This window comes from Agelaius phoeniceus, chromosome 7, assembly GCF_051311805.1.
Source record: "Agelaius phoeniceus isolate bAgePho1 chromosome 7, bAgePho1.hap1, whole genome shotgun sequence".
NCBI classification, from domain to species: Eukaryota; Metazoa; Chordata; class Aves; order Passeriformes; family Icteridae; genus Agelaius; species Agelaius phoeniceus.
In genome coordinates this window covers 50,730,960-50,755,387 of record NC_135271.1, presented here as the reverse complement: position 1 = coordinate 50,755,387, position 24,428 = coordinate 50,730,960, and the positions used below count along the sequence as shown (strand labels likewise).

Here is a 24,428-nt window from a genome sequence, read left to right as displayed (position 1 = left end):
AAAGCTTTGGGAAGGTCACCAGAGGCAGTTTTTGGCTGTCTTTATCCACCTCCTCCCCTCCCTCTGCAAACCTCCCCCGAGCAGAATAAATGAGTATTCTGTTTGGATAAAAGAACATGAGAAGTTATCCAATGAACTAGGACATCTCGCAGGCCTTAGGAAAAGCAGCTGAGAATCAGCAAAGCTCCCAAACATGCCCAGAGATCACTCGGTGCCATCATCGCCTCCAGCTCCATTCCCAAGTTCTGCTGCCAGGGCCAGCACAGCCTGCTCCTTGGGAAGGGCCATTTCCACAGGCCCTGGCTCTGGGCTTGGCTGCGGTTGTGTGTTTACTCCCCATCTTCACTAGCATTTGAACTGCCTTGCTGTCAGCAATATTGCAATCAAGGCGGAGGCAGGTAGCAAGCGATAGCTACTGGCCATGCCCAACAGCCCGGTTTCACATCTGGTTTCTGGTCACTCACACACAAAGCTATGCCAGGCCTTTCTCCTTTCCCACCTCATTACTAAAGCTGGAACCAGTTTAACTTTAGACTGGCAGTACATGCCATATTCATAAGGATTTAATATCTTATTTTTGCTTGAGGAAAAAAAAAAAAAAGCACCAAACCTAACCAAAAATGCAAAAATGCTGAAAATTCCAGAATTCTGACCCACACCAACACAGGCTCCCGGGGAGATGTCCACATGCTTGTTGTGCAAGGTAGCAGAAGGCGTTGTTGCTGCAGCAGCTCCGGGCAGCCCTGGCACTCGGAGCTGCTGCTCCTGCAGGGCAGGGAACTCCTGGAGCGGGGTCCCAGCCCATGGCAGCCTGCCAGGAACACGCTCTGCTCCGGGCACTGCTCTGCTGCACCGCACCACGAGCGCCGCTGCTCACCCGCAGCACCTCCACGGAACCCACCAGACTCACTGAACGTGACAGAAAAGCAACTGAGAGCGATACAGACTGTGGCCAACAGCAGGCTCACAACCATGCTTTTCCAGACAAGTATCACAAGCTCTGCTTGCTTTTTAGGGGACTTTTCTGTTGCACATTACACTAAGTACTAAACCTGGTACTAAAGCAAACTAGTCTACTGTTAAGCTCACTGAACTCCCTAAACTAGCCACTGCTTTTATGCACCAAACAAATAACCAAATGTTACACGACTTGATTATTCCCAGCATCAAAATGAAGAAAAAAAAAATCCCCATAACAAAATGTAGACCTTACTCACACAGTCCCATAGTTCAGAACTGCTTTAGCTCTTCATCTGTACTAAATGTATTGAAATAATCTACATAAAGTGAAGCAGAAGTACATGAAGTTCTTCATGTTTTCTATTCATTTAAAATGCAGCTTTTCTCCAGAGAGTCTTCTCTCAGTGCATGCAGATTTCTACACTAAACAGCAACGCACATTACTAATTAAGATTACTATTATTTGTACATAGCATATGCTATCACTGAATATGAAAAATACTTCAAAATGCACTACAGACACTGTTTTGCTATTGCAAGAAGCTTCTATAAAAAGGTACTGCATCCTATAACTTGTTTACATTGTGTGACTGAATTCAACTGTTCATTGTTAAAAGGATCCTGCATTACTATATAAAAATGCAAACTCCAAAAGGTGTTATCTTGTTGACATTCTAAGAAATGAACAAATTCTCCCCTCTCATAGAGGATGACTCTCACAAAACTTTCTCCAACTGTGTTTCAAAGCAGAACTTCTGGTATCAGTACTGCTATTTGTTCTGAACATCTAACAAGATGAAAAGGAAAAAGACTTAGTTTTTACTGGAAAGGGCCTATCAGCTTTTCTACCTTAATTAAAAATATTAATAGCATCTTATTTCAGCAGCAGCAGAGCAGTTCACAGAAGGAGAAAGTTACTGCAACCTACCTTTCACAGTCATGTTACATTTACTTGCATATAACATTGTAACGTTTAACAGAAACGTTACAGTATATAAATGCCAACAAAAAGCTTTTGCTCCCAACACGCGCTCCCGCCACTTTAAATATGATGAACACGACTGAATTACTGTCTCCTCATAAACTAAACAAGCACATTTAGTAGGTTCCCATATCTTTATCGCAATGAACAAATTATTTGATGTTGACCTCAAAAATATAGTTATTAGTTAAGGGGGAAACATTATCATCCTTGTAATCTACTAATCTCTAAACTCCAATTTATCAAAAATTGACAATGCTGAAAAAACTGAAAAGCCAGCTCATGCAACACTAGTGCTCTCAGTCCAACCACACCTTTTCCTTCAAACAGTCGAATCTGGAAGCAATGACTAATGTAAAATTAACAGGGAGCAGGAGGCTATTTAGAAAAAAAAAAAAAAAGTACAAAGGTCTATGGGGCAAACAGAGGCACTTCAGAAACACTCAGTTCTCTGCCCGCGAACTGGTGATGTCTCCTGAGCGTCAGCCGGGAGGAGAAATGGACCAGAGGGGGCTTGAGTCATCAGCTCTGGCTTTTCTGTGCTGAAACAGCCTGGGCTCAGCATCAGCATTTATTTTATTGCGGCGAGACTTCATTTCCCAGCTCTCCCAGCCCAAGCCACGGCAGTCGCACTCGGTAACCGGCACCTGCAGAGCACTTTCTGTTCTCGCACACACTGCAGCGTGCCCGAGGCACGGCCAGCCGGGCACGGCCACCTGTCCCCGCGGGCCACCGCTGTCCCCGCCGCGCCCACGCCCCGCACGTGCTGCCCCGCTGCCAGCGCCGCGTGTGCGATCGGAGCCGGGGGAGAAAACGCCGCCACAAGTTACTACAACCCCACGAGCCGTGCTCCCGGTGCGCGGGCCGAGGATGCTCCGCGGCTCCCGGTACTCGGCGACGGGAGCGCGGCTCGTTCCGCGGTCACACGAAGGGTGAAAAATCCATATTTAAACCCCGCGCAGGGAACACCGCGACGGCAGCGGGGCCCGGCACGCCCGGCACCGGGGCGGCAGCCGAAGCCTGGCACTCCGGGGAACACCGGGGCGGACGCTGGGCCCCGCGGCCGCCGGGTCGGGCACACGGGGCACGCAGGGCCCGGCGCTGCCGGCTCCCCCTGCCCGCTCCGCCGACCCCGCCATCCCCCGCCGTGTCCCCGCCCGGCCCCGCGCCCGGAGCTGCGCGGCGCTGCGGGCACGGCGAGGCCCGGTGGCCCTGCCCGCAGCGGCTCCGCCGGGCTCGCAGCTCCCGGCGCGGCGCCGCGCACACCCCGCGCACACGGCGCGGCCGCGGACACCGGCGGGCCCGGGCTCCGCACTCCCGCCCGGTGCCGCGCGGCGCCCGGGGCAGGGGCCGGGCGGCGGCACCTCCGCCCGCAGGGCCCCTCCGGGCGGCTCCACCGGGCTCCGGGCGGCCCCGCGGGCACGGAGAGTGCGCGGCGCTCCGCCCGCGGGGCCGCCCGAGACGACGGCTCTACAGCCCCGATACCCCGGCGGGGTCCGCCGCCTCGCCTCCCTTGCCGCCCGCCTCACCGCACCCCGCCGCCCCCTCGCCCCTCCCGCGCGGCAGCCCCAGCCCGCGGCTCCCCCGTGCCCCGCACTCACCGCGCGGAGCGGCCCCGCGGCCCCGCCGGGCGCGCCCGCCCTACCCCGGGGTCTCCATGGTGGCGGCCCCGCCGCCCGCTCCGCCAGCCCCGCCCCGCCCGCGCGCCGCGTCACGCGCCGCCCGGCCCGGCGCCCACCACCATTGGCCAGGCGCGGCCTGGGGCGGCGCCCCATTGGCTGCTGCTCCGCGTTAAACCCGCCAATGGCGGCGCGACTTGAGGTTACCGTGGTTACCGATGCCGTGCGGGGGAGACGGCGCGGATGGGACGGGACGGACCGGACGGGACCGGACCCAACCCGACCCCTGCCGGGGGCGGCTCCGCCGGGACAGCCCGTGGTGACGGGAGGCTGCTCCTGCGCCACCCGCCGGACCCGTCGCGGTGAGTGTCCGAGCGCGGCGGGGGCGAGCGGTGTGTGAGCGGATGGATGGAGCAACCGGTTGCACAATGGCCGGTGCGGGGTGCCCGCGGTCACCGGGCGTGCCCGCCCCGCGGTGCCGGCCGCCTCCTGTCCCGCCGAAGGAGCCGCCGCGGGAGCGGGGCGGGGAGCAGCCCGGAGCTCGGGGGCTTCGCCGAGCCGCAGAGCCTGGCCCGTGTGCCCGTCACCGTGTGCCACGGGCTGCGGGACGGCCCTGCTTGGGCAGGGAGCTGGGAGCGGCTGGCTGCCCCTGGTCCTGCCCTACCTGCCGCTCCTGTGACCTGCCGTGTCCCGGTACCGCCAGAGCGCACAGCCCGCGGCGCTGCTCAGACCCGACGGGCTAAGTCCAGGTGTTTAGGAAAGATGGAAAACGCTTTCCCATAGGGTTTTAACATCCTACCATTTTAAGCTTCCAATAGCAGCTGATCTCTCTTGATGGCGTGTGAGGAATCATAGACGTAGAAAAGAAAAGCCAGTATCCCTAAAATCGCCGTAAAACATTTCAATAAGAGGCTTTGGGCGTTTTAAATGCTTGATCAACTTTTTGCATCCCATGCCTGTCCTGGACTCACCCTCTCGGTGTGTCTCGGGGATCTGGCTGGGGCCATTCCTCTCCTTCCCGAACAGACTGTCCCGCTGTAGCCCAGGTGTGACTGGTTTTCCATTTACTTATTCTCTCCTCCCGCCCCGCAGGTACGATAGCGATCGACACTCTCCACTTCATTGAATGACGCTGTAAATGGCTCAGAGGAGCCAAAACCAAATGGCCACTTAAATCAGCAGCTCTCGCTGTCTCAAGAGGTTGTTTTACTCACTCTCTTCCCCTATTGCATAGATGCGGATGGTGTAGAAAGCCTGCTGTAAAGGAACGTGAAAAAAGTGTCCACATTGTAACTTGTGTCTGTTTTCCATCCAGCTCCGTTTTTCGGTTTAGTGTTTGATGGGGTGAACCGTAGTTTTATTTTAGGCATAAGGACACATGAACTCGTGATGTGGTTTAATTGGTGCTGATGCTGCAGGTAGAATTATGTGCTTCGTTAGCCTCTGCTTAAGAGGGAGCTGCAGGTAACGAGGAGGAGGCAGGTGGACATGGAGAGTGAACTCTAAACTCTTATAGTCCCTTCTCTGAATTTCCCACTTGGAATGTACTCTGCTACATGGAAACCACGTAGGCTATTGGCAAGATATTTAATCGCTGAGGTTTTTGTTGCTATTTGTATAATTGTTTGTATTTTGAATAATGCAGTAGGAGCTCCTACATTATGATGATATCCACATGGAAAATGCTTGGCAGCTGTAAACAGGAGTCTTGAGTCCTCACTGCTCTGAAAAATCTCGTAATTTATTCCATGTGAATTACATATAAAATATTAAACCAAAATGGTGGTCTCTGTCTAGGAAATGGGAAACAGAAACTGAGGGGAATAACAGTAGAAACTTAAGAAAATAAAGAGTAGTAGATGTGAAATAAAATAAGGGGTGAAAGGGTCAAATGAGAGTGGAGAGCTGGAGTGAAGGAAAGATAAAATGTGAACTAACTAGATCTAGAATAAATAGAAGAGAAAGTGCAGGATGTATGAGAACTGTGACCTTCCTTAGTTACAAAGGTTGCTTCTACCAAAGGTGTACTGGATTAATTAAATTAGCTTCAAATCAGTCTCAGCTGGTTTTCACCTGTAATTTGGGTGTTATTATGCTGGCTTGGCTTTCACAGGTAACGGCTTTTGGGAAAGGATTGCACTCACTTGTCCCTCAGTAAAAGGGACAATTCCTGGATGTTGCTGTGGGAGGCACAGCCTGCCACAGGATGTGGCACAGTGCCATCCCCAGGATCCCCAGGCCTTCCCGGTTCTGGCTGTCCCAGGTGATCAGGAACAGGCTGCTCCAGGTGCCCTGCATCCCTGCAGAGCCACACGCTGCAGAGTCTGACTGTGCTTTGGAGCTCCTCTTGGGGTGAGATGGGAAAGGGTAAGAAATGCTGTTGGGAAGGAGAAAGGGATCTTGAGTCTGTTTGTTTTGGCATAAAAGAAGTAGAAAGAATTGAAAGTAACATTTTGAGGTTCTGTCAGATTTGGAAATCTGTTGAATGACTGTCAGTGAGGAAAGCTGTTTCATTCTGTCTGGTATTAGTCATACCCTCATAGCTGGTGTATTTGTTTTGGCACCCTGAGCAGCCAATACATTATCTAATTGCCTGCTGTGTGTCCCAGGGCAGCAGCCCTGTCCAGCAGGGATGACATCGGCTATGGAAAGGCACCCCATGTCAACTTTACAATGCAAAGGGCTGCACGGAGGCTGATTCTCTGAATTCTTATCCCCTTCGCTGAAAGTGGCCTTTGTCAAATATATGCTTAAATTCTTACATAATTTTTAAAATTGGCAGCAAACAAGTCCATTTTCATTTTATTCACCTTCTTCTGGATGCGACTTGCAAGTGAGATGGTCTGTATCATTCTCATTAGGAAAGCCATAATTCCGCTATGTTTGCAATTCCTAACAACCCAGTCTCATGTTTTCCTTTGGGACTGTACTGGTTTCTCTTGAGCCTTAAATCTGGCCCCTTAAACTGACTGTGCTCGCCTTCCAGTGCTTTAGATGGCAAGGTTGTTAACAGGTATTTGCTAGTTGTTTTGCTGCTGTTGTGCTTCTTCAGCATTTCCAGTCATTAATATGTTTTTCTGCTTTGTTTAATCTATCCTGAAATTAATCCTTAATCGAGTCTCACTTTATATATGTTCCACAGATGATTACAGCCCTTGCAGAATATTAATATGCCTATCTTTTAATTTTAGTGATAAATATCTGTCACAAAAACAGTGTTGCTTTATTTCTTGGTTGGTTTCTTGCTTTTGTTTTGTTTTTATCTTTTTTTCTGTCTTTTGTTCTTGTGAATTAGGTTGGTTTGGTTTTGGGTGGTTATTTGGGGGAGGCTGGGGGGTGTGGTTTGGTTTCTGCTGGAAGCTTTTTAATGCTACCCACTTTAACTGTAATCTCTTCCAGATACTGAAATTATGAAGGTTTGGGAAAAAAGGTACCTGGAGAAGAGAGTGATGACATGGCAGGCTAACACAAGCCATGAACAGCTGTTTAGTGTTCACAGGGGGAGTTATTTAGATTTGTGGGGTATTTTCCTCTCATTAAAAGCTACAATTTGATTTCAAAAGTTACTGCAAGCTATTGTGTTGATGTCACAGCAACTCAGTCAATCACAATACAATTGATTTTGGGTAATTTTGAAACTGTAATTTCATTTGGTATAGAAAGCACTAAATGTTCTCCTGCTTTTTATTGTTTCACTGGGGAGGTAAGGCACCTAACAGGTATATTTCTGAGGAAAGTGGTGGGCTGACATTTTGCTTTTTCAGTGAGGGCTTTATAGAAACATTCTGTTTCAGACAGTGCCATTCAAAATTACTGCTCTGCTGTGGATAGATATTACACTTTCCCAGCGGTAAAACAAAATATTGAGGAAAAACTATTGGATACTGACAGGTTGTTTGCGCTTTCCTTCTTTCTTGCATGGCTTTGAAGCATCAAGTAGGAGTATTTGATTGTAGATGGTGCACAGTGCTCAGCATGACCACCAGCCCTCCTTGCAGGGCCCCGTGCCCTGGCTGAAGCCCAGCTGCCACGGGGAGGACAATAATGCCCTGTAATGACACTTCTCTGCAGCTTTCCCAGTGCCAGCAACAGGATCCTGCAGCCGTGCAGGGAGTGCATTATGGAACTGGTCCGGCTTCCCCAGGAGGATAGAATGTAAGAAAATAAAGATAGTGCAGAAGGTAGTCTCAGCCCTGAGGAGTTGCAGCTGTACTAATCACCAAAGATCAGGAACAAGCCTGCCCTTAGTAGGCCACAGCTGTGTCCAATAAGGAGATGAGTGCTACAAAAGAGTGGATTAGCTGGTGGGGAGGAGAGCTGGAGTTTGTTGGCTGTGCTGTGAGGAGCTGCCCATGAGAAATCACCAAGAAGGTATGGAACTTTTGCAATAAGATGACAACACACATGCCCTTATTTTCTCAGTTGGATCAGTTTTCCAAAGGGCACCGTTGCTGCCCGTGATGCCTGCACCAAGGAATGTGCAAGCAGCCGTGCCCAGCGGGTCTGGGGGCTCCTCTTTTGCCCTGGGTCCCTGTTCCAGCAGAATGGAGGAGGTTCCAGGCGCAGCAGCTTGCTGGCCTGAGTTAGCTCAGTCACCTGTCCTTGGCAGGCCCCGTGCATCCTGTCCCAGTGTATTGTTCCAGCTGGAGCGTGGTCCCAGGAGCACAGGGAGGGTGCTGTGTGTGGGGCAGCAGGGGAGGGGTGTCCTGAACTGAGCTGTGCTGCTGCAGCCAGCTGATGGTGACATCAGGCTTCATCAGGTGTGCACCTGTAAGTCAGGGTTCCTCTAGGATACTGCAGCACTGGAAATAAGCAGGCAGCTTGACAACAGCCAAGAGAATGATTTGGAGAAAAGATGGCAGGAAATGCCGAGTGAGGTGTCCAGTAAAGACAAGGTCATCAGCAGCTGGTGTCTGTTCTGTGGGTTTTCGGGTCCTAAGCTTGTAATTGTCATGTTAAAAATCCCCAAAACAAACCAAAAAACAACCAAAGCCCACAACAACTCTCCCCAAAGCCCACTAACAAAGAAATAAAAAATCCCTCAGCCCCCCAGCTCTGGGCAATGCAGGTACTTCTATGTGCTCAAGGACAGGGGAAGGTCTGCTAAAATCCTTTGCCATTTCCACCAACTACAGTTGCTGAACAAAATATTACCAATCTTCTTACTAGTTTGTATATGAGGCTGGAAAAAATGTTGAGAAATTAACCAAATTGTAATCTTTCTTACCAGACCAGGGATACAGAATGTCAGGCTGAAATCCAGAGATACTTCTGAATAAGGAGGCAACAAAGAGAATGTATATGCAGAAAAATTGTTTAATTCATGTTTATGGACTGTACATTTCTGATGGCTGTGACTGAGAGGCCCCAGACAAGAATGAGTTGCTTTTTGTAGTAAGATATCAGACAACATTATGCAATAATTTAAAGCGAAGTTGTGCCAAATGCTTCCCTGCACATAACTCTGGGAATTTGGCCTAGCAGAGCTGGCAAAAGCTGTACAAAATGATACTGATGCTCCTGACAAAATAAGCTGCAGTGGCTCCTAAATCACATGAATTATCTGTCCCTCTGGCTTGTCTCTCACAGGCTGCAGACAAACGTTGTGCTCTGACTCCCACTACCCTGCTCAGACAAAAATCATCTGTGCTGGCTGAAGGACAGTGCCACAGAGTCGCTGGTGCCAGTGCTGCCTCGCAGGGCCCTCGGGGCCCTCTCTGCCCCGGGGTTTGCCCTCTGTGTGTCCCACCTGCAGCCCAGGCAGGGGAGATGCAGGATTGCTCTGGAGTGTCGGTGTGCAAAGGGCTGCAGATCCAGACAGCCACTGCTCCTCTGGCTTAAACAGGGAAAAGTGTCTTGGCTTAAGGAGAAACTGGGCTTATTCAGACAGAGTCTCATGTTCTTGAAGCACTGTTAAAGTGTGCTGCCAGCAACATAAACTCAGCCAGCTGACTTCTGCCTGCAGTTCATTAGGAAATGCGTGCAGAAATTGGTCTGTCAGCAGGGCTGTGAGGAAGAGGCCTCCAGCAGTGGGGCAGGGAACCCTTCCATACAGATTGGGGTTTAAGTAAAAAACATCAGTAACAAAGCTAGCATGAAAATGGGGTAGGAGGAAATACTTTCATTAAAAATACTACACAGAAGGCAAAGGTAAAGGCAGAGGCAAGCACAGAAGGTGAGGACAACTTAAAATTACCTTTTTAATTCCTTAAATAAGGAACCTGACTCCTGTTTCCCTTCTTGCTTTGACAAAATCTGAGACCTAGCTAGATATAGAAAATAAAGGTATCATGACTCTCAAACTGTGTATTTCCAATTCTGCATTTTGCAGCAATGGAAACAAAATCACATTGGCTGGTTTATCTGAAGAGCAATGGGGCTGTCATTTAACAGCTGGAATCCAGTTATTAAATATGTTGCACAGATTTTTTTTAAGTCCAGTCTTCAGTATGTTTTTGTTCTTTTTTCCTTTTAAAGTGACTCAGTGGCTTCAACCTGCTCTGAGCTTCTTAAACTGTCTTCCATTGAACTTCTGCTACTACTTAGTATTGACTATTTCAGTATCTGATGGTTTAGTACGTGTGATGCTTCTTGCAGAGCACACTGATCTGCTGCAGCTCCTTTTGAGGTCTGGCTCCTTAATTAACCCTGCCTGTAAAATTGCATCCTCATTCCACTGGCCCAGTGGTGTTACATGTGGAATCTGTTTCTGCAGTTCCTGTGGTGCAAACCCTGCCTCTTGATAAGAAGTGCAAAGCCCAGGTACTTTGTTGTATTGCAGGAAATGTTGATTCTCTGCAGTTTTGTGTAACAGCATCTTTGCTTCTGTTGTGCTAAGCGAATTCTATAGATTTAAGTGTTTTTTCTGATGCATGCAGAGCAGCAGAGGGGTGAGTTGCTTGCTGCACCATTCCAAACAAGCCTTTGCACACAGACTAGCCAATAGCAGGTATGCTTTAGGGGCCAGGCAGTCACAGGTCAATTTAACTAAACATTTATCATGTCTTAAGTAATGGAGAAAATTTTAGGGTCCTGTAATGGATAACTCAGCCTCATGTCTTCCAATCATTCTTTCATATATTCATGCATATTGTTTCATTTCCTAGCTTTTGTTGTACATGGAGGTAATAAATAGAAATCAAAATAGAACATTAATAAAAGCAACATGTGACAAAATTCTGCAAATCTCTTGTGTTACAGAAGTCTGTAAATGATGCCTCAGAATTTGTGCCTTTAGCTCAGCAAAGCTGGACTTGGTCCAGGCACATGCCAGGAATTGCCCAGAGCAGCTGGGGCTGCCCCTGGATCCCTGGCAGTGCCCCAGGCCAGGCTGGACACTGGGGCTGGGAGCACCTGGGATAGGGGAAGGTGTCCCTGCCATGGCAGGGGTGAAGCTGCAGGAGCTTTAAGAGCCAACCCCAAATGTTCTATGATTAACTACTCAGAGCATGCTCTCATTTCATGCTCTTTCATTTAAACCTTGCAATTGCCAGGTGTGCTCACTGCAGCAGGCCAGCTGCGTCTGGTCACTGAAAATGGATTGTGCACGTTTTCTTTGAAACAAAACAACATGAAATGCCAGCTGACTCACTTGATCCAAGGTGACATGGTGACTTCATTTCCTACCCTTCTTGTGTCAACTTACCAACTTCTAAAACATTTACTTCCTTTTTTTTATCTGCTTGTTTTTTCTAAGTGTTCCTAAAGTTTATTTTCTCTTGGATTTTCTAAGAATATTCCAAGAATGGAGGGGAAATAGAATTCCCTTGTGATGTGCAGATCCTCAGAAAGCAGATGAGCTATTCCCTACCCCTGCAGTGTGACAGAGCAGTCCATGAAGCTGATTGTTTTAAGTGTTACTCAAATTGATCTTCCTAATTTGGATTAAGTTTTACTTAATGAGGAAGTAATGAGATTATCATAGACAAAAAGGACTGTGTCTCTTTTGGGAACATATAATTTCTGAGACTTGACTTTATTTCAAAGAGAGCTATAATTCTTTCTTTAGGGGAATGTAAATTTAAATTACAATCAATGGGATTTTTCTAGAAACTGTTTTGGCACCGAATGATAGAAGTATTATACTGTGTATTTTCTTCCTGTGGAAAGGATTGCCTGCTGCAAGATTAACACATTCTGGATGGGTGCCATTTTCAGATAGTTAGTTCAACTAGAAGAGAAAGGATCTGATTAAGGGATCAAGCTCATTATTTGTTTGTTATTTGTACTCCACACCCTACAATGGGAGTGAATCTTTGCCTCTTTTCCTTAACAGTAATTAGGATCAGAGGGTTCAACAACTGCATATTAATATGCTTTTTCTTTAAATGAAAACATGCAGTAACTAAGCGATTAACATTTCCATTAAACTTTAAAATCTTTTAAAAAGCCTTCCACAAAATGTTCAAGACATAGCCAGATATTCAGAAGAGAGCACTGAGAATAAGGGACTTCTGAGTTTGGGGATTTTTCCCGAGTTTGTATTTGCTAGGAACCTCTGCCGTAATGTATAATCCCAGCTCCTGCTGATGCTGCTCCCAGCAGGTCTGGATCAGCTCTGGCTCTTGGTGGTGTAGCCCCAGCAGGACATCAGGTGAGCCATGGACAGGAGTGTGGCACCTGCTGTCACAGGGCTCTGCAGCTTCCTTCACACGAACCCCGGGAGCACCCGCTGCGCTGCCGCTGCTGCTGCTGCTGCTAAATCGTCTTTTGGGAAGACTTGATTCATATTACTGATTTTGGTATTTAGTAACGTGAGTGAGCGTTTAAAACATGCACAAGAAATTGTTTCAAAAGGCATGTCTGGCTCGGTAAGCACTGTGCCTCCCTGCCAGAATTCCATCTGTCCCTCACTTGAGGAGCAGCACTTTAGCTGGGAGGGAAAATGGCACTGGTGACCCAGATCTGCAAAGGTTTATGTATGCAAACAACTTGTTGAATGGAGACTGGAGTCAGACTTTTAAAATCACTGGTTGAACTCACCGGGAGCACTCACCTGTGGAACTGGGGCCTGGGCTGGACCTGACTCATCCCCAGGAGCAGTGTGTGGCAGGCACCAGGCTTGGCTTCTTCTGGGAATGCTGACTGACACTGGGGAGTTTAATTTCTATTTAAATGAAAGGAAGGAGAGGCTTGCCTCAATATTGGCTATTTGCATATGTAAGAATAAACATAGGTCACATACCTCAGATACCAGCAAGGGCTCACATTAAGAATGTACTGAAGAGTTAGGTTGAATTGGAGATGAAATCTTTTAAGAGACTACGTTTTTATTGCCTAAAAGAGTTCAGTGAATAGTGAAATACTAAATTGTCTAAGGAGCAGAAAAAGAGATTTGATAAACCTTGTGCTTTTTACTGCTGCTAAAAGATTTAGCTGTGGTTGGCTGTAGGCAGAGCTGACTTGGCATTCTTGGGGGACAGATTTCTATGTACAGGGACTTCTGCCTGGTGGCTGGTTGATCTTATGCACTTTTTCTTTTTAAGATGCATCAAGACTCCCAGCCTAGAGCCTGCAATGAAGTTTGAGCAAAGCTTTGAGGCAGGGTATTGGAATTTGGGCTTAAATGGACTTCTGTAGTATCTGAGCGGTTTCTGACTATATCTGCATTAAAGCAGAAATAAATATAACTAGCAGTGCTTTCATCATTTTGATTAGTATGTTTATTAGTTACTGGAGATATAATGCAGATTTATATGGATCTTGTCCTTTTCCAGAACCATCTTAGCATCCACTTTCAGTGTTTTAGTTAGTTCATAATGTTGAATAACAGAAGATAATGCCTGTGAAAGGCTGAGATCAAATACAAACGTATGACATCATTGTGGAAGAGAGAAATGGGTTGGCTAGAAGGGATTAAGGATTTGGTTCATCAAATACTGTAGCCCTAAATTTACAGAAAATGGCCAGTAAATTTTTTGCATCAGTTCTGTTCTCGAGATGTATTCCTGGTTTCTTGTGAAAGGAGGTGAAGCTAAGGTTAATATGTGTGAAGTTTTGCTCAAATACTGACATTAAATCAGAAACATGTCGGTAGAAAGAAGATATTAACAATTTGCCAAATGAACAAATAAATAACCCAGAGGGGTAGCTCTGCTGCTGCTAATCTTTCTAGTATCCATAGTTATTTTTCAAAAAGGACAGCATGTCTTGTGCTAGGAGCTTGTCATTTAAAGCTGGCCAGATGGACCCAGATTAGGATGATGGTTCCCCAAATGCGTAGCACAGGAGAGTGACGCTGCTGCGGCAGCTGCACAGGGAACAGTAATAAAAGGGTTTAATAGAGGGAAGTGCCTGTGATGCATCCAATCTTCTTAGAGCTCTTGAGTACTCCCAATTTTCCATCAGTGTTATTTTTGCCTTCATTATATGGTGTAGATGAGGGTCACTGTAGTACTCCCTTCCCAAGTTTATTGGTAGAAGCAGTGCTCAGATGATCAGAAGCCACAAAAGCAGGCAGAGGAAGGCTGACTGTCTGTAGCAGAGGGCTGGATGCAGAGTGTCAAACAGCTCACAGCAAAGTACACTGTAAACTGTCTCCAGTTGCAGTTTCACCTTTTTATTTGACTGACATTAATAGTTCTCTGTCAGAGTAGTCCCCTTTACAGTTCTTCTGCTGGTCTTCCTTCCCACCTTCCTGTTGCATTGTGCCATCCTTGGAATTTGTAGGAATAAACCAGTTCATCTCACTAGAACAGTGAGGAAATAGCTCCACAAATGAACAAATTTTGCTGCTCTACTACTTGCTGTATTGCTGCTTGCTCTGGGACCAGGCAAATGTCAAAGGTACGACAAAGAGATGGAATTTTGTGTGTATGAAACTTTGGCACAGTATGGCTGGGTTTGAGGGAGGGGGTTCATGGGCCTTTCCTTTCTGGTGGGACTCAGCTTTTGGTTCAGTTCAGCTGAAACACCTCAGGTGGATCTATTGCCTTTATTTCAATGCCAGACCTGGGGTGACACCAATGCAGGCTTAATTGAAAGTAAGGGGTCTGACACATACAAGACATTTTTTACTGTGTTGTGTAACTTACTGCATCTGACACATCCCATTTGACCCATGACAATGTGGATGCTTGATAGATGCTGCTCACCAAGAGCTGAGGCCCTGCTGCCCAAACAGCTGCCCTGGTTTCACAGGTGTAACTACAGAGGGGTTAAAGGGACCTGGGCAGTCTCCAAAATAAGGAAAGACTGATCTTTTCAGGCTTAATTTCTATAAAGCAAAGAACACCTCAAAACCTGATCTGACATTTGGATTGAGGGACTCATATTTTGAAAAGCATAAAGCAAAGAATAGATGAGCTATGTCACAGCATTACAAATTCATCAAGGAAATAGTATTTTCCTTTCCTGGCTACTTAATGGTATGAGGCACATGAAATACCTCCCAAAATGAAAGGTAAACTGGAGGAATTTCTGTCTAATTACATTTTTAGTGAGATGTACCTCTTCTCAAAAAACAATAGATATTTTTGAAAGTGTTTTTAGATTGCATCCACAATGTTGGTATTCTCAAAACCTATGTTTGTTTCTCAACAGGTATAAAAAATACATAAAAAAATAAAAATGGATGAACTGGACCATGGAGCACTGTTTTTAGCTCATAGGAATAGTGGTGGAGGTATGTATGTTATCCTGTTTAAGTTTAATTGTTTTCTTGACTCTTTATGAAACCCTCTGCAATTAATAGCCTCATTAGGAGCTGTTATAGCACCCTGGGTATGGTTTGAGTTTGAAGGGACCTTAAAGCCCATCCCACCCCACCCCTGCCATGGCAGGGACACCTTCCCCTGTCCCAGGTGCTCCCAGCCCCAGGGTCCAGCCTGGCCTTGGGCACTGCCAGGGATCCAGGGGCAGCCCCAGCTGCTCTGGGCACCTGTGCCAGGGCCTGCCCACCCTCACAGGGACAATTCCTGCTTTAGTCCCTGTCTGTGCCCACCCTCATTCAGGCTGCACCTGTTGTCCCTCAGGCTGTCCCCTACAGATCCTGGTGAGGAGCCTTTCTGTTTCCCATAGAAGCCCCCTTTACATACCAAGAGGCTGCAATAAAATTTCCCTGGAGCCTTCTCTAGGCAAACATCCCCACCTCTCTGAGCCTGTCTTCACAGGAGAAATGTTCCAGCCCATTTCCTCGGTCTCTGGGCCAGGTTCTGTCCCCTGTGCCTGGGTCCTGGAGCTGAGTGTTGGTCTCTGCAGGTCCAGGTGCAGAGCAGAGGGGCAGAACACCTCCCCTGGCACCATTCATAGAATGAATTAATAACTAAATTCCACACTGCCTCTCCTGCAGGCCAGGCCCAGGCTGGCTTGCTGGGCTCCTTACCAGTTCAGGCCCAGTTTTTTTGCCCACAGGATCCCCAAGTTGCTGTCCCCAGGGCTACTCCATCCATTCAGTGCCCAGTCTCTGTCTGTCCCAGGGCAGGGGAACTTGGAAAAACCCTTCCCCATGAGGCATCATCTGGAGAGGTGCTGTCAGCTTCGTGTAGGCATGCAGCAAATGAGAATCCTGGGGGAGGCCTGAAGGAGGACCGTGGGATGGCTCTGCAGGATTTATTTTACCTTTTACCTCTCTGTAGAACCACATGCCAGGCACAGCACTTGCAGCCACAGAGCTTAGCAGGGAATGTGAAACACAACGGCCAATTTCACTACTAAGGAAAACTAAAGCAGAGGTTGTGAGGAAATGCCCATCCCTGATCCCTGTAAGCCTCCTGGCTTATGTAGAATGACTGAGTGTCTGTGCACGAGGGCTTCACAGTGCCGGGGCAAAAGTTCAGGTAGTTCATTTACAATTGTAATTGGGCCTCAATTTTATACCTTCCAGAAAAAAACCACTCCTGTTGCTCAACCCATAGGTTGCAAAAAACATTGGGGCAGTTTTCCAATCAGTGCAAGAAGGATGCATTTATTGAAACTTAAGTATATCTGTATTAGAAGTTATTACAATGCCTGTAAATGCAGTTTAAAATGAATTGATAACTAAATTCACATGTAAACTAAAAACTTGTCAAAATAACTTTTTGTAAACAGACAACTGTTTCTTATATAATTTTGATGTTAGTATATTAGTTTGTTTGTTTCAAATTGTCATTCACCAACTAACAATATTGGTACTAAAACTTCTAGTGTTGAAAACATTGGTTCTGATTTCTACCTATAGAGCTTTCATTTTATGCCTTGCACTTAAATTATTTCTCGAGAAATTGAAATGTCCTTGTGTGTTTTATATGATAACTAGACAATTTGATGGTTCCTGCCAGAAATGCTCTTTGCAGCCAGAAGTACAAACCTGTTGACTACAAACATCTGTATGAACTTGCTGCAGAGGCAAAAATGGCCTCTGCACAAATTCAGTTAAAGGTATGACTTTTGTTTTATTTGTAATGTGAATGCTTTTGAAATTCAGTGACCATGTTTCTTTCAGCCAGAGGGGGTCAAATATGAAAGTTTATCATAGCTATACTGGGATTTGGATGTGTTTATGTCAATGTGGGGACTTTGTTCAGACCAGGGATGCAAAGTACGTGTGGATTCTACTTCCTCAAAAGACAGGAAAAATTTGTGTTTTCCTGCCTTGAGGAAATTCACCCAAACTTATTACATAACCCTGGGGGCAATGAAGAATTTGTGTGATTAAATGAGAAGGGAAGGCTGAACCAGAAAAAAACGCCAAACAAAAAGATATGAAGTGAGGATTTCCAAAACTCAAGTGGAGGTAGATCTTAAAAAGAAGATTAAAAATGTTTAATCACCATAAAATGTAAATGTGGAGCAGACAGAAAGGTATAAATTAGTGCAAAACATCTCAAGGGGTAAAGACAGGAGGAGCCTTATTTAATGCTAGAGAAGGGTGAATGAGAGAGAGGGAAAAAGTATAAAATTATTATTATTATTATTATTATTATTATTATTATTATTATTATTATTATTATTATTATTATTATTATTATTATTATTATTTTGCTTCTTTAGTGCACATAGATATCATATATCAACAATTCTGGCAGATATTGGTCATGGATTGGCAATACCAAATTCTACTGAATTCATTCAAGCTTTGTTTTCATCTTTCTTTTGTTTTATCACCTTCTCAAGTGTTTTCCAACTGAGTAGGTAGTAAAATATGTATGGTGGAAACTCCAGAGAGACGAGTATGTGTTCCACCTACTACTTTTTGTTGCTGATTCAAGCCATTCAGATTTTCAAGAGCTGGGTTCTTCTTCCTTTGAGGTAGAACCAAAGAAACAAATGGTAAATCAGCTGCTGACTGCTTAAGAAATAGAGAGACAGCCCAACAGGGAAAAACGGTAATATTGCAGCAGTTATACATAAATGGCAATGCTGTTGCTATAAAATAATTTCAAGAGCATGTTGAACTTTACGTATAAAGGTACTTCAACTTTTGTTTCACTTAGTTTTGGAATTGGTTTGCAGATGTAACTATTTTCCAATTGCTTTAAATACAGTATTCTGTTTGCTTAACACTTGATGATTTTATATGAGTTTTCATATTGTAACAAGAGAAAGAAGTAACAGTAATGTGTTTCATGAAATAGAGGAAACTATAAGTAACTTTTAGAGTGTGAAAATATGTAAGCAATAAAAGCAAGACCTTATCTTTGATGCAGAAGTATTGTAACACAGTGATCGAAAGCATGGAAGCTGCAGCACAGCCCAGTGCACTCCTGTGACACCTCGTGTCCCAGGCACGGGCACACAGCGTCCCCTCTGCAGCTGCTCACCAGGAGCAGCCCCAGGGCAGGGTTGGTGCCAGGCAGGAGCATCAGCCCCTTCCAGCGGGGCTCTTCCCATGTGCCTGGAGCAGGATTTCAGGTGAACTCACCCACAGGCTCTGGACTCAGCTTATCGGAGCTGGGTTTGTGTCTGGAGCAGGATTTCAGGTGAACTCACCCACAGGCTCTGGACTCAGCTTATCGGAGCTGGGTTTGTGTCTGGAGCAGGATTTCAGCTTTGTTGGTGGCTGGCTGAGGAACTGTGATTGCAGAGTTTTCAAGCCCTTCCTTGTCCATGTGAGTCCTGCAAAGAGCAACTCCAGACCTTTTCCTGGGGCAGGACAGGGGACACGCAGGGGGACACGTCTGTGGGTGTGGGACACGTCTGTGTCTCTGGTGTGGGATGGCAGGAGTGGGGAGATGCTGGGGCACATATCTGTGTCTCTGGGTGTGGGATGGCAGGAGTGGGGACATGCAGGGGGACACGTCTGTGGGCGTGAGACACATCCCATCTGTGTCTCTGGGTGTGTTTGCTCAGTGCTCTGGTGCGTGTGGACACAGAGGGGTCCTGGTGGCTTTGTGCAGCTTTGCCCTGGCCAGGAAAGCTGCAGGTTGTTTCCAGCTGATCCAAGTGGAGTCCCAGCAGTTCTGACCTGAATCATTCCTTTGCTGAGCTGGATGTGGAGTGAGATCTTTGTTCATTTCTCCCCGTTGTGAATGAACGCAAGTCTTGCCCGTGTATTTTTCTTGCCTTGTTGTCGTTTTGCCACAGGACAATGAATCTGTGTGAGGGGGCAGCAGGGCAGGGGAAAAGGGTCAGTGCAGGAGCTGTGGGAGCTGCTGGGGTGCAGCTCTGGGGGAGAGGGATGGCAAGGGAGCAGCAAGGAAAGTGGGAAGGAGCTTTGCCCTCAGCATGCACCGAGAGCCAGAGACACTCATGGCAGCCAGGGTCAGAGGAAACCACTTCTCTCAGGCTTCTGAGCCTTTCTCCATCATTGCTGGCTGGCCAGAGTCAGCTGGTTCCACTTGAGCAGCCTTCCCCTGGCAGGCTTTCCTCTGGTTTAAGCAGGAACTCCATCTGTTTCAAAAGCAGGTATTCCTATTTTATCCAAAGTGTGAAGCGAGGTTTTTGTGGAGTCCTCAGTTTGAGAGCCTCTCTAATTGGATAGATTTTGTAAAAAACTTCTTTTTTAGTAATAGATTTTTGAAATTCTTTTTCTTGACATATTTTCATCTTCCCACCTGTAAGAAAGTATGTTTTTTGTTCTTGTGCTTATCCTTCCTCATCTTTATTTCCAGAGACATAGGGATGGGATAGGAAAGAAGAAAATGGACTGATTTTTTTTTCACTTTCTCTTCTCATTAATTGTGATTTGAAATGCAACACACTTATTTAATGAAAATTGGTTACATTTGACCCCATTGTTCTTTAGAAAAACACAGTTTATAAAAAGCTATTAGGTTCATCATTCTGTATTTAAAAGCTTCCATGTGAAGGCATTTGATAAAGCTGTTGAATATGTTCAAAACACAACCTTTAATTCTCCCTGCAGATTAAAAAAGCAGAGCAAGTTTCGAAAATCAGCAAAGAGCAAATGCTGCTGAAACAGCATCGTCAGGTGTGGTGGCAAGAGTACAAAAGACTGAGTGAGAGCAGGTAAGGGCTGAGGAATCTGAATGAGTGATTACTAAAAAGATGAGCAGAGTTTTTGGGCTGGCATAATTGATTCAAGGGACTCTGAGAAAAAAAGCCTTTAATACCTGATCTGAGGGTGTTTTTGTGTGGGGAATGGAGGTTTGTGATCCACGTGGAGAGGGGTCTGTGACATGAAGAGCTCACCTGAGGGCAGGGAGAACAGGTGATGTCGCTCTCAGAGCTGTTCCGTTGATCTGCAGCATCTGAAGCCCGTGTCTTTGTACGAGTATCAAAAGTTTCCAGATGCTTTTTAGCTCCTTTAGAGGCTGTCTCTAGGCTGTGCATTGAGGTCCCACAACAGGGGACATGAACAGTGCTCTTGTCCACTACCCTGTGTACTCAACAAGAGCTTTTGTGGCTTCTTTACCATCTTTGTTTCCAAGGCCTTCATTTCATACCTTCCCAGGCAAAGGATCTCCTTTTTAATGTAATTATTGGGGTATTTGAGGCTCATCATTCTTGCAAATGTAATGAATAAGAAATTAGGTCTTTCTGCAAAATGCATGTTCATTTCCTTCAGGCAAAAAGCAGAAGAAGAAATGAAGACTTTTCTTGATGAAGAAAGCCATAAGAGCAACTTTTTTTTTGATTTGAGGGAATTGGGTAAGAATTTTTTATTAATTTCTTTTTTATAGTCAACATTATCTTGATCGTTTGTTTGGGTTTTTTAATCCCTTCTTTGAAAGGTTTAGATTTACATAGCACATGCTGTGTAACATGTTCTGTGTGTTTGAGAAAGCTTTATGTTCATACAGAGCAGAAATTGTCCAAGGAGTGGGACACTTATCAAACAAACGCTTTAGTTCCTGTCTGGCAGCTAAAGGAGGATTTGAAACTCAAGCTGTCTCAAGTGCAGCGTCACCTCTCAAAAGAATCTTGTCAGAAACCCAAGATCAATTCAGCTGAGGTGTTACAGCAGGTTGGAGCTTTAACTTTATTTTTACAATTTGCTATCACCATATTTTTAGCATTTTCATTTATTTTTTTGTAAAACTTTGAGACTATAACTCACATGCAGAGTGGGCCATTAACCCCCCTTCTTATCATGTTGTAAATCTGCTCGCCAAAGTCTGTAAAGCCGTAGCTGTGTAGGGCTGGAAATCTGACTCTGTTTCTAAATAGGAGTTTTCATATTGTAGCAAGAGAAAGAGTAACAGTAACATGTTTCATGAAATAGATCAAATTTTTGAAGAATCAACAGAAGGCAGTTTTGGAAGGTCTCATCCTTGAAAGTCTGGCTTTGGAAAGAGAGCTCGAAGAGTACAAAGAAAATGTAAGCTTTTCCTTTTAAGTTCAAGTAGAAGTTGATTGAGGGGGTAAATACGATGCAGAGCAGTGCCCTGAGCAGCATTTCTTCATTGCAGGCGTTGGAGCACTCTTCTGAAGAGAAAAATGGGCTATTCCTTGAAGTTCCTCCCGAGCTGGTGTCTCTGGAGTGCCCCTTCCCTGACCTGCAGGCCTTGGTGATGGAGCAGTACCAGGAGCTCGCCAGGGGCTACGGGGCCAAGCTCCAGGAGGTGGATCAGCAGCTGGAGGCTCTGTCCAGGTACTGCCACACCTGTGTGGGTGTGTGCGGGGCTGAGCTGTGTGCCTGGGGTGTGCTCTGGGTGCTCTGGTGAGGCTCTGTGCAGGGATGGGATGAGCTGTGTGCCTGGGGTGTGCTCTGGGTGCTCTGTGCAGGGATGAGCTGTGTGCCTGGGGTGTGCTCTGGGTGCTGTGGAGGGGCTCTGTGCTGGGATGAGCTGTGTGCTGTGGGTGGCTGTGTGAGCCACACTCGGTGTGGCTCTGCTCTGTGCAAGCAGGGGAGGCACTGCCCAGCCCTGGCTCGGGCAGTCGGTGCTCTCACAGCTGCAGTGAAGGCAGCCCTTGCAAGAGTTATCAGCTGAAATAACAAGCAATGTGTTTGGTGGATTAAGGAACCAACAATCTGGTGTGCATCAAATGTCCTTTGCATATGCTCTTGCAGGAATGGAAATTGCTCCTTCTCTATGGTAATTACACTAGCAAGATTATGACAGGGAAGTACAGTCTTTTTCCAAGACACACCTCCAGTGCTTTTATCTATCAAGCAGGTAAAAAGGTCCAATCTTATCACAAATTTTGGATCACTATAATAATTGTCATCACAAAGAAATATAAAAGATGTATATTGCTCTGATTCAGACAACCAAAAGGAGGAGAGATTTTTCTGTAAATGAAAATGTTTATTGAAAGAGCAGTATTCATAATGATCTAGAAATGTAATAAACCTGTGTATTAATAATATAAAACCTAGCCTTTCTGCTGAGGCTGTCTAGAGGCCAGGAGGCCCTGAGTTGCAGACATTGCATGGCCTTTGTTTTTGCCATCCCTGATATTCCTTTGGATGGCTTCAGGTTGTCAAAAGACTAAGCGGGGGTTGGCCAATGGAATGGTGTGAAGCCTGGGCAGGAGAAACTGGGGAGAACAGGAAGCTCCCTGAATTTCTTTGGTAAAACAATCACATGTTGCTTCCAAATCGGATTTCTGTGTACACATACAGTGCAGTGTTTGTTCTGTCCCTGCTGCTGAATGAGTCTGATGTGCTGAAACAGGCTGAAGATGCTGGCTGCCATAGAAAGGGATGTTATGATCTACTTATCCTTTGTACAGATTGTACAAATATTCTGTGTGTTCTTCTTGTGGTACCTGAAACATAGATTTTATTACTGGAGCATTCTAGCAGTTAGAACATGATACTTATTGAAAATTGTTTTGATTTATGGAGCCACAAATTGCAAATTTAAGCAGTTATTTTGCTGCTCTGATATTTTGTTATAGTTTCTCTTACAGAAGTTTTAACAACCTCAATGAGAAAATCTGTGGCAAATGCTAAATCAGTAAATATATATTAAGTCTTCCTAGCAGTTTTAATCAAAGCTGCATCAAAGTTTATGATCAACACAATTTTGGTGAAAATTCATAAATTAAAATCCTTGACTCACACCACATGTGTGCTACTGAACAATAGACAGACGTGGATATAGACAACAAAATTTCTGAAAATGGTTAAAAAATCTGCGGTAGTATTTTCAGTGATCATAGGCCAGGTGTGAGTTCAGGTCTGGAGCTAGCTAATTTTGCACCAATAATTAAATAATATTGGGACTTAAAGATAAAATGCCACATTTGCAATGGAAAGAAAATCAGTGGTAGCCTGAACCCATGTGCAGTGGCACTTGGAAGGAAGGAGGGTGTGATCTCTAGATGAGGAAAATGCAGTGGGTGGAGCTGGGGGACATGCTGGTGAGAGGCTGCAGGGACACAGACCCAGTTTGGGCCAGTCCTGAGAACTGCAAATGGAGAGAATCATAAATGCATCACCAGCAATTGTCTCAGGCTTTCGATTTAAAACGAGACCTTGGGGACTTTTGTTTGCCTTCTGGTCTCCACATTTTTAATGTATTGCTCATTTATGTTCAAGTGATTTCATCCACAAAAGGATTAAAAATGAGTTTTCAATTTTAAAAAAAGAAAGACTTTGTTCTTATAGCATTACTTGCTTCCACGGTATGGGTTTGTAAAACTCAAGTCACTTCTTACATTTATATTGGCTAATTTGCATGGAGATATCCTATGAGTTTGCAAAGATGCAGCCTTGTGATTGAAGCATTCCATAATTCATCATGCTAACTGTGACCCAACTGGCACAGATAATGCTGTCAGAAATGGAGTGACAGGCCCTCGACCTTGGTGTGCATCCCCTGTGCTCTCCCGGTTAATGCAGCCTTAACAAAGCCTTTGCAGTTCCTGTAACTGCTCTGTACCCAGAGACCACACATCCTCCTGCAATACATTCTTTTCTTATTTTTGTGATTTGAGAAGTTGCTCAGTAGCACATGATTCTCTGATAACACAATAGCTTGGTCACTTCAGCTGGGTCACTTGGCCACTCCACTTCCTCTGTCCTCATATGTTGATTGTACAGTAAAGAAACCTTCAGTTAATACTACTCTGGCATTACACATCCCATTTTTTTGACACTTCAGACTATTTGGAAAATGTACCTAAAGTGTTCAAAACAGCAATTTTAGAATAAGATAATGTTCTGGTCTGGTCTATTCTGTGTGATTTTCATTCACACTAGAATGCACATCGCAGTAGTCATTGCTTTTAGAAATGGAAGAAGAGCTGGGGTTTGTTTTCAAGCCTTATACAGGATTACAATATTTTATAATCTAATTTATTTTTTTTTATGTTGCTGAAACACAAATTTTTGTGCTTGGGAAATACCCCGGTCGTGAGCTATCCCACAAATTGTGGGCTTGGACTGATGCATGTTAGAATGATTCTCTAAGCACTGTTATATTTTTTCCACAATTTCCGAGGGTGTCTGAATTATTTAAATGACTGAAGGATGAATGGAGCATTGCAGACTCAGCGCTGGATCCTGTGCAGCATCCTTTCAAAGGAATGGGAGG

General features: G+C 45.7%; 2 protein-coding genes across 12 annotated transcripts in view; one reads left to right on the top strand and one right to left on the bottom strand.

The window, feature by feature from the left end:
* Positions 1-3,651, bottom strand: part of PKP4 (plakophilin 4) — a 67,167-nt gene extending 63,516 nt beyond the window's left edge. For 5 of the 6 annotated variants that reach the window (XM_077181838.1, XM_077181839.1, XM_077181841.1 and 2 more), the window contains exon 1: positions 3,544-3,635. The gene's annotated coding sequence lies outside the window, so the exon portion shown is untranslated. Of the gene's footprint in view, positions 1-3,543 lie in introns of all 6 variants that reach the window. The other variant, XM_054636555.2, reaches the window with a different exon arrangement.
* Positions 3,652-3,758: 107 nt separating this feature from the next.
* Positions 3,759-24,428, top strand: part of CCDC148 (coiled-coil domain containing 148) — a 46,980-nt gene continuing 26,310 nt past the window's right edge. Inside the window, exons 1-10 of one of the 6 annotated variants that reach the window (XM_077181814.1) lie at positions 3,759-3,923; positions 5,675-5,913; positions 6,961-14,346; positions 15,103-15,184; positions 16,799-16,920; positions 19,847-19,950; positions 20,510-20,592; positions 20,745-20,908; positions 21,167-21,262; positions 21,354-21,535. In XM_077181814.1, coding sequence (XP_077037929.1) covers positions 15,130-15,184; positions 16,799-16,920; positions 19,847-19,950; positions 20,510-20,592; positions 20,745-20,908; positions 21,167-21,262; positions 21,354-21,535 — 806 coding nt within the window. In that variant the 5' untranslated portion in view covers positions 3,759-3,923; positions 5,675-5,913; positions 6,961-14,346; positions 15,103-15,129. Of the gene's footprint in view, positions 3,924-5,674; positions 5,929-6,960; positions 14,347-15,102; positions 15,185-16,798; positions 16,921-19,846; positions 19,951-20,509; positions 20,593-20,744; positions 20,909-21,166; positions 21,263-21,353; positions 21,536-24,428 lie in introns of those variants that run through there. The other 5 variants (XM_077181813.1, XM_077181815.1, XM_054636688.2 and 2 more) reach the window with 5 other exon arrangements.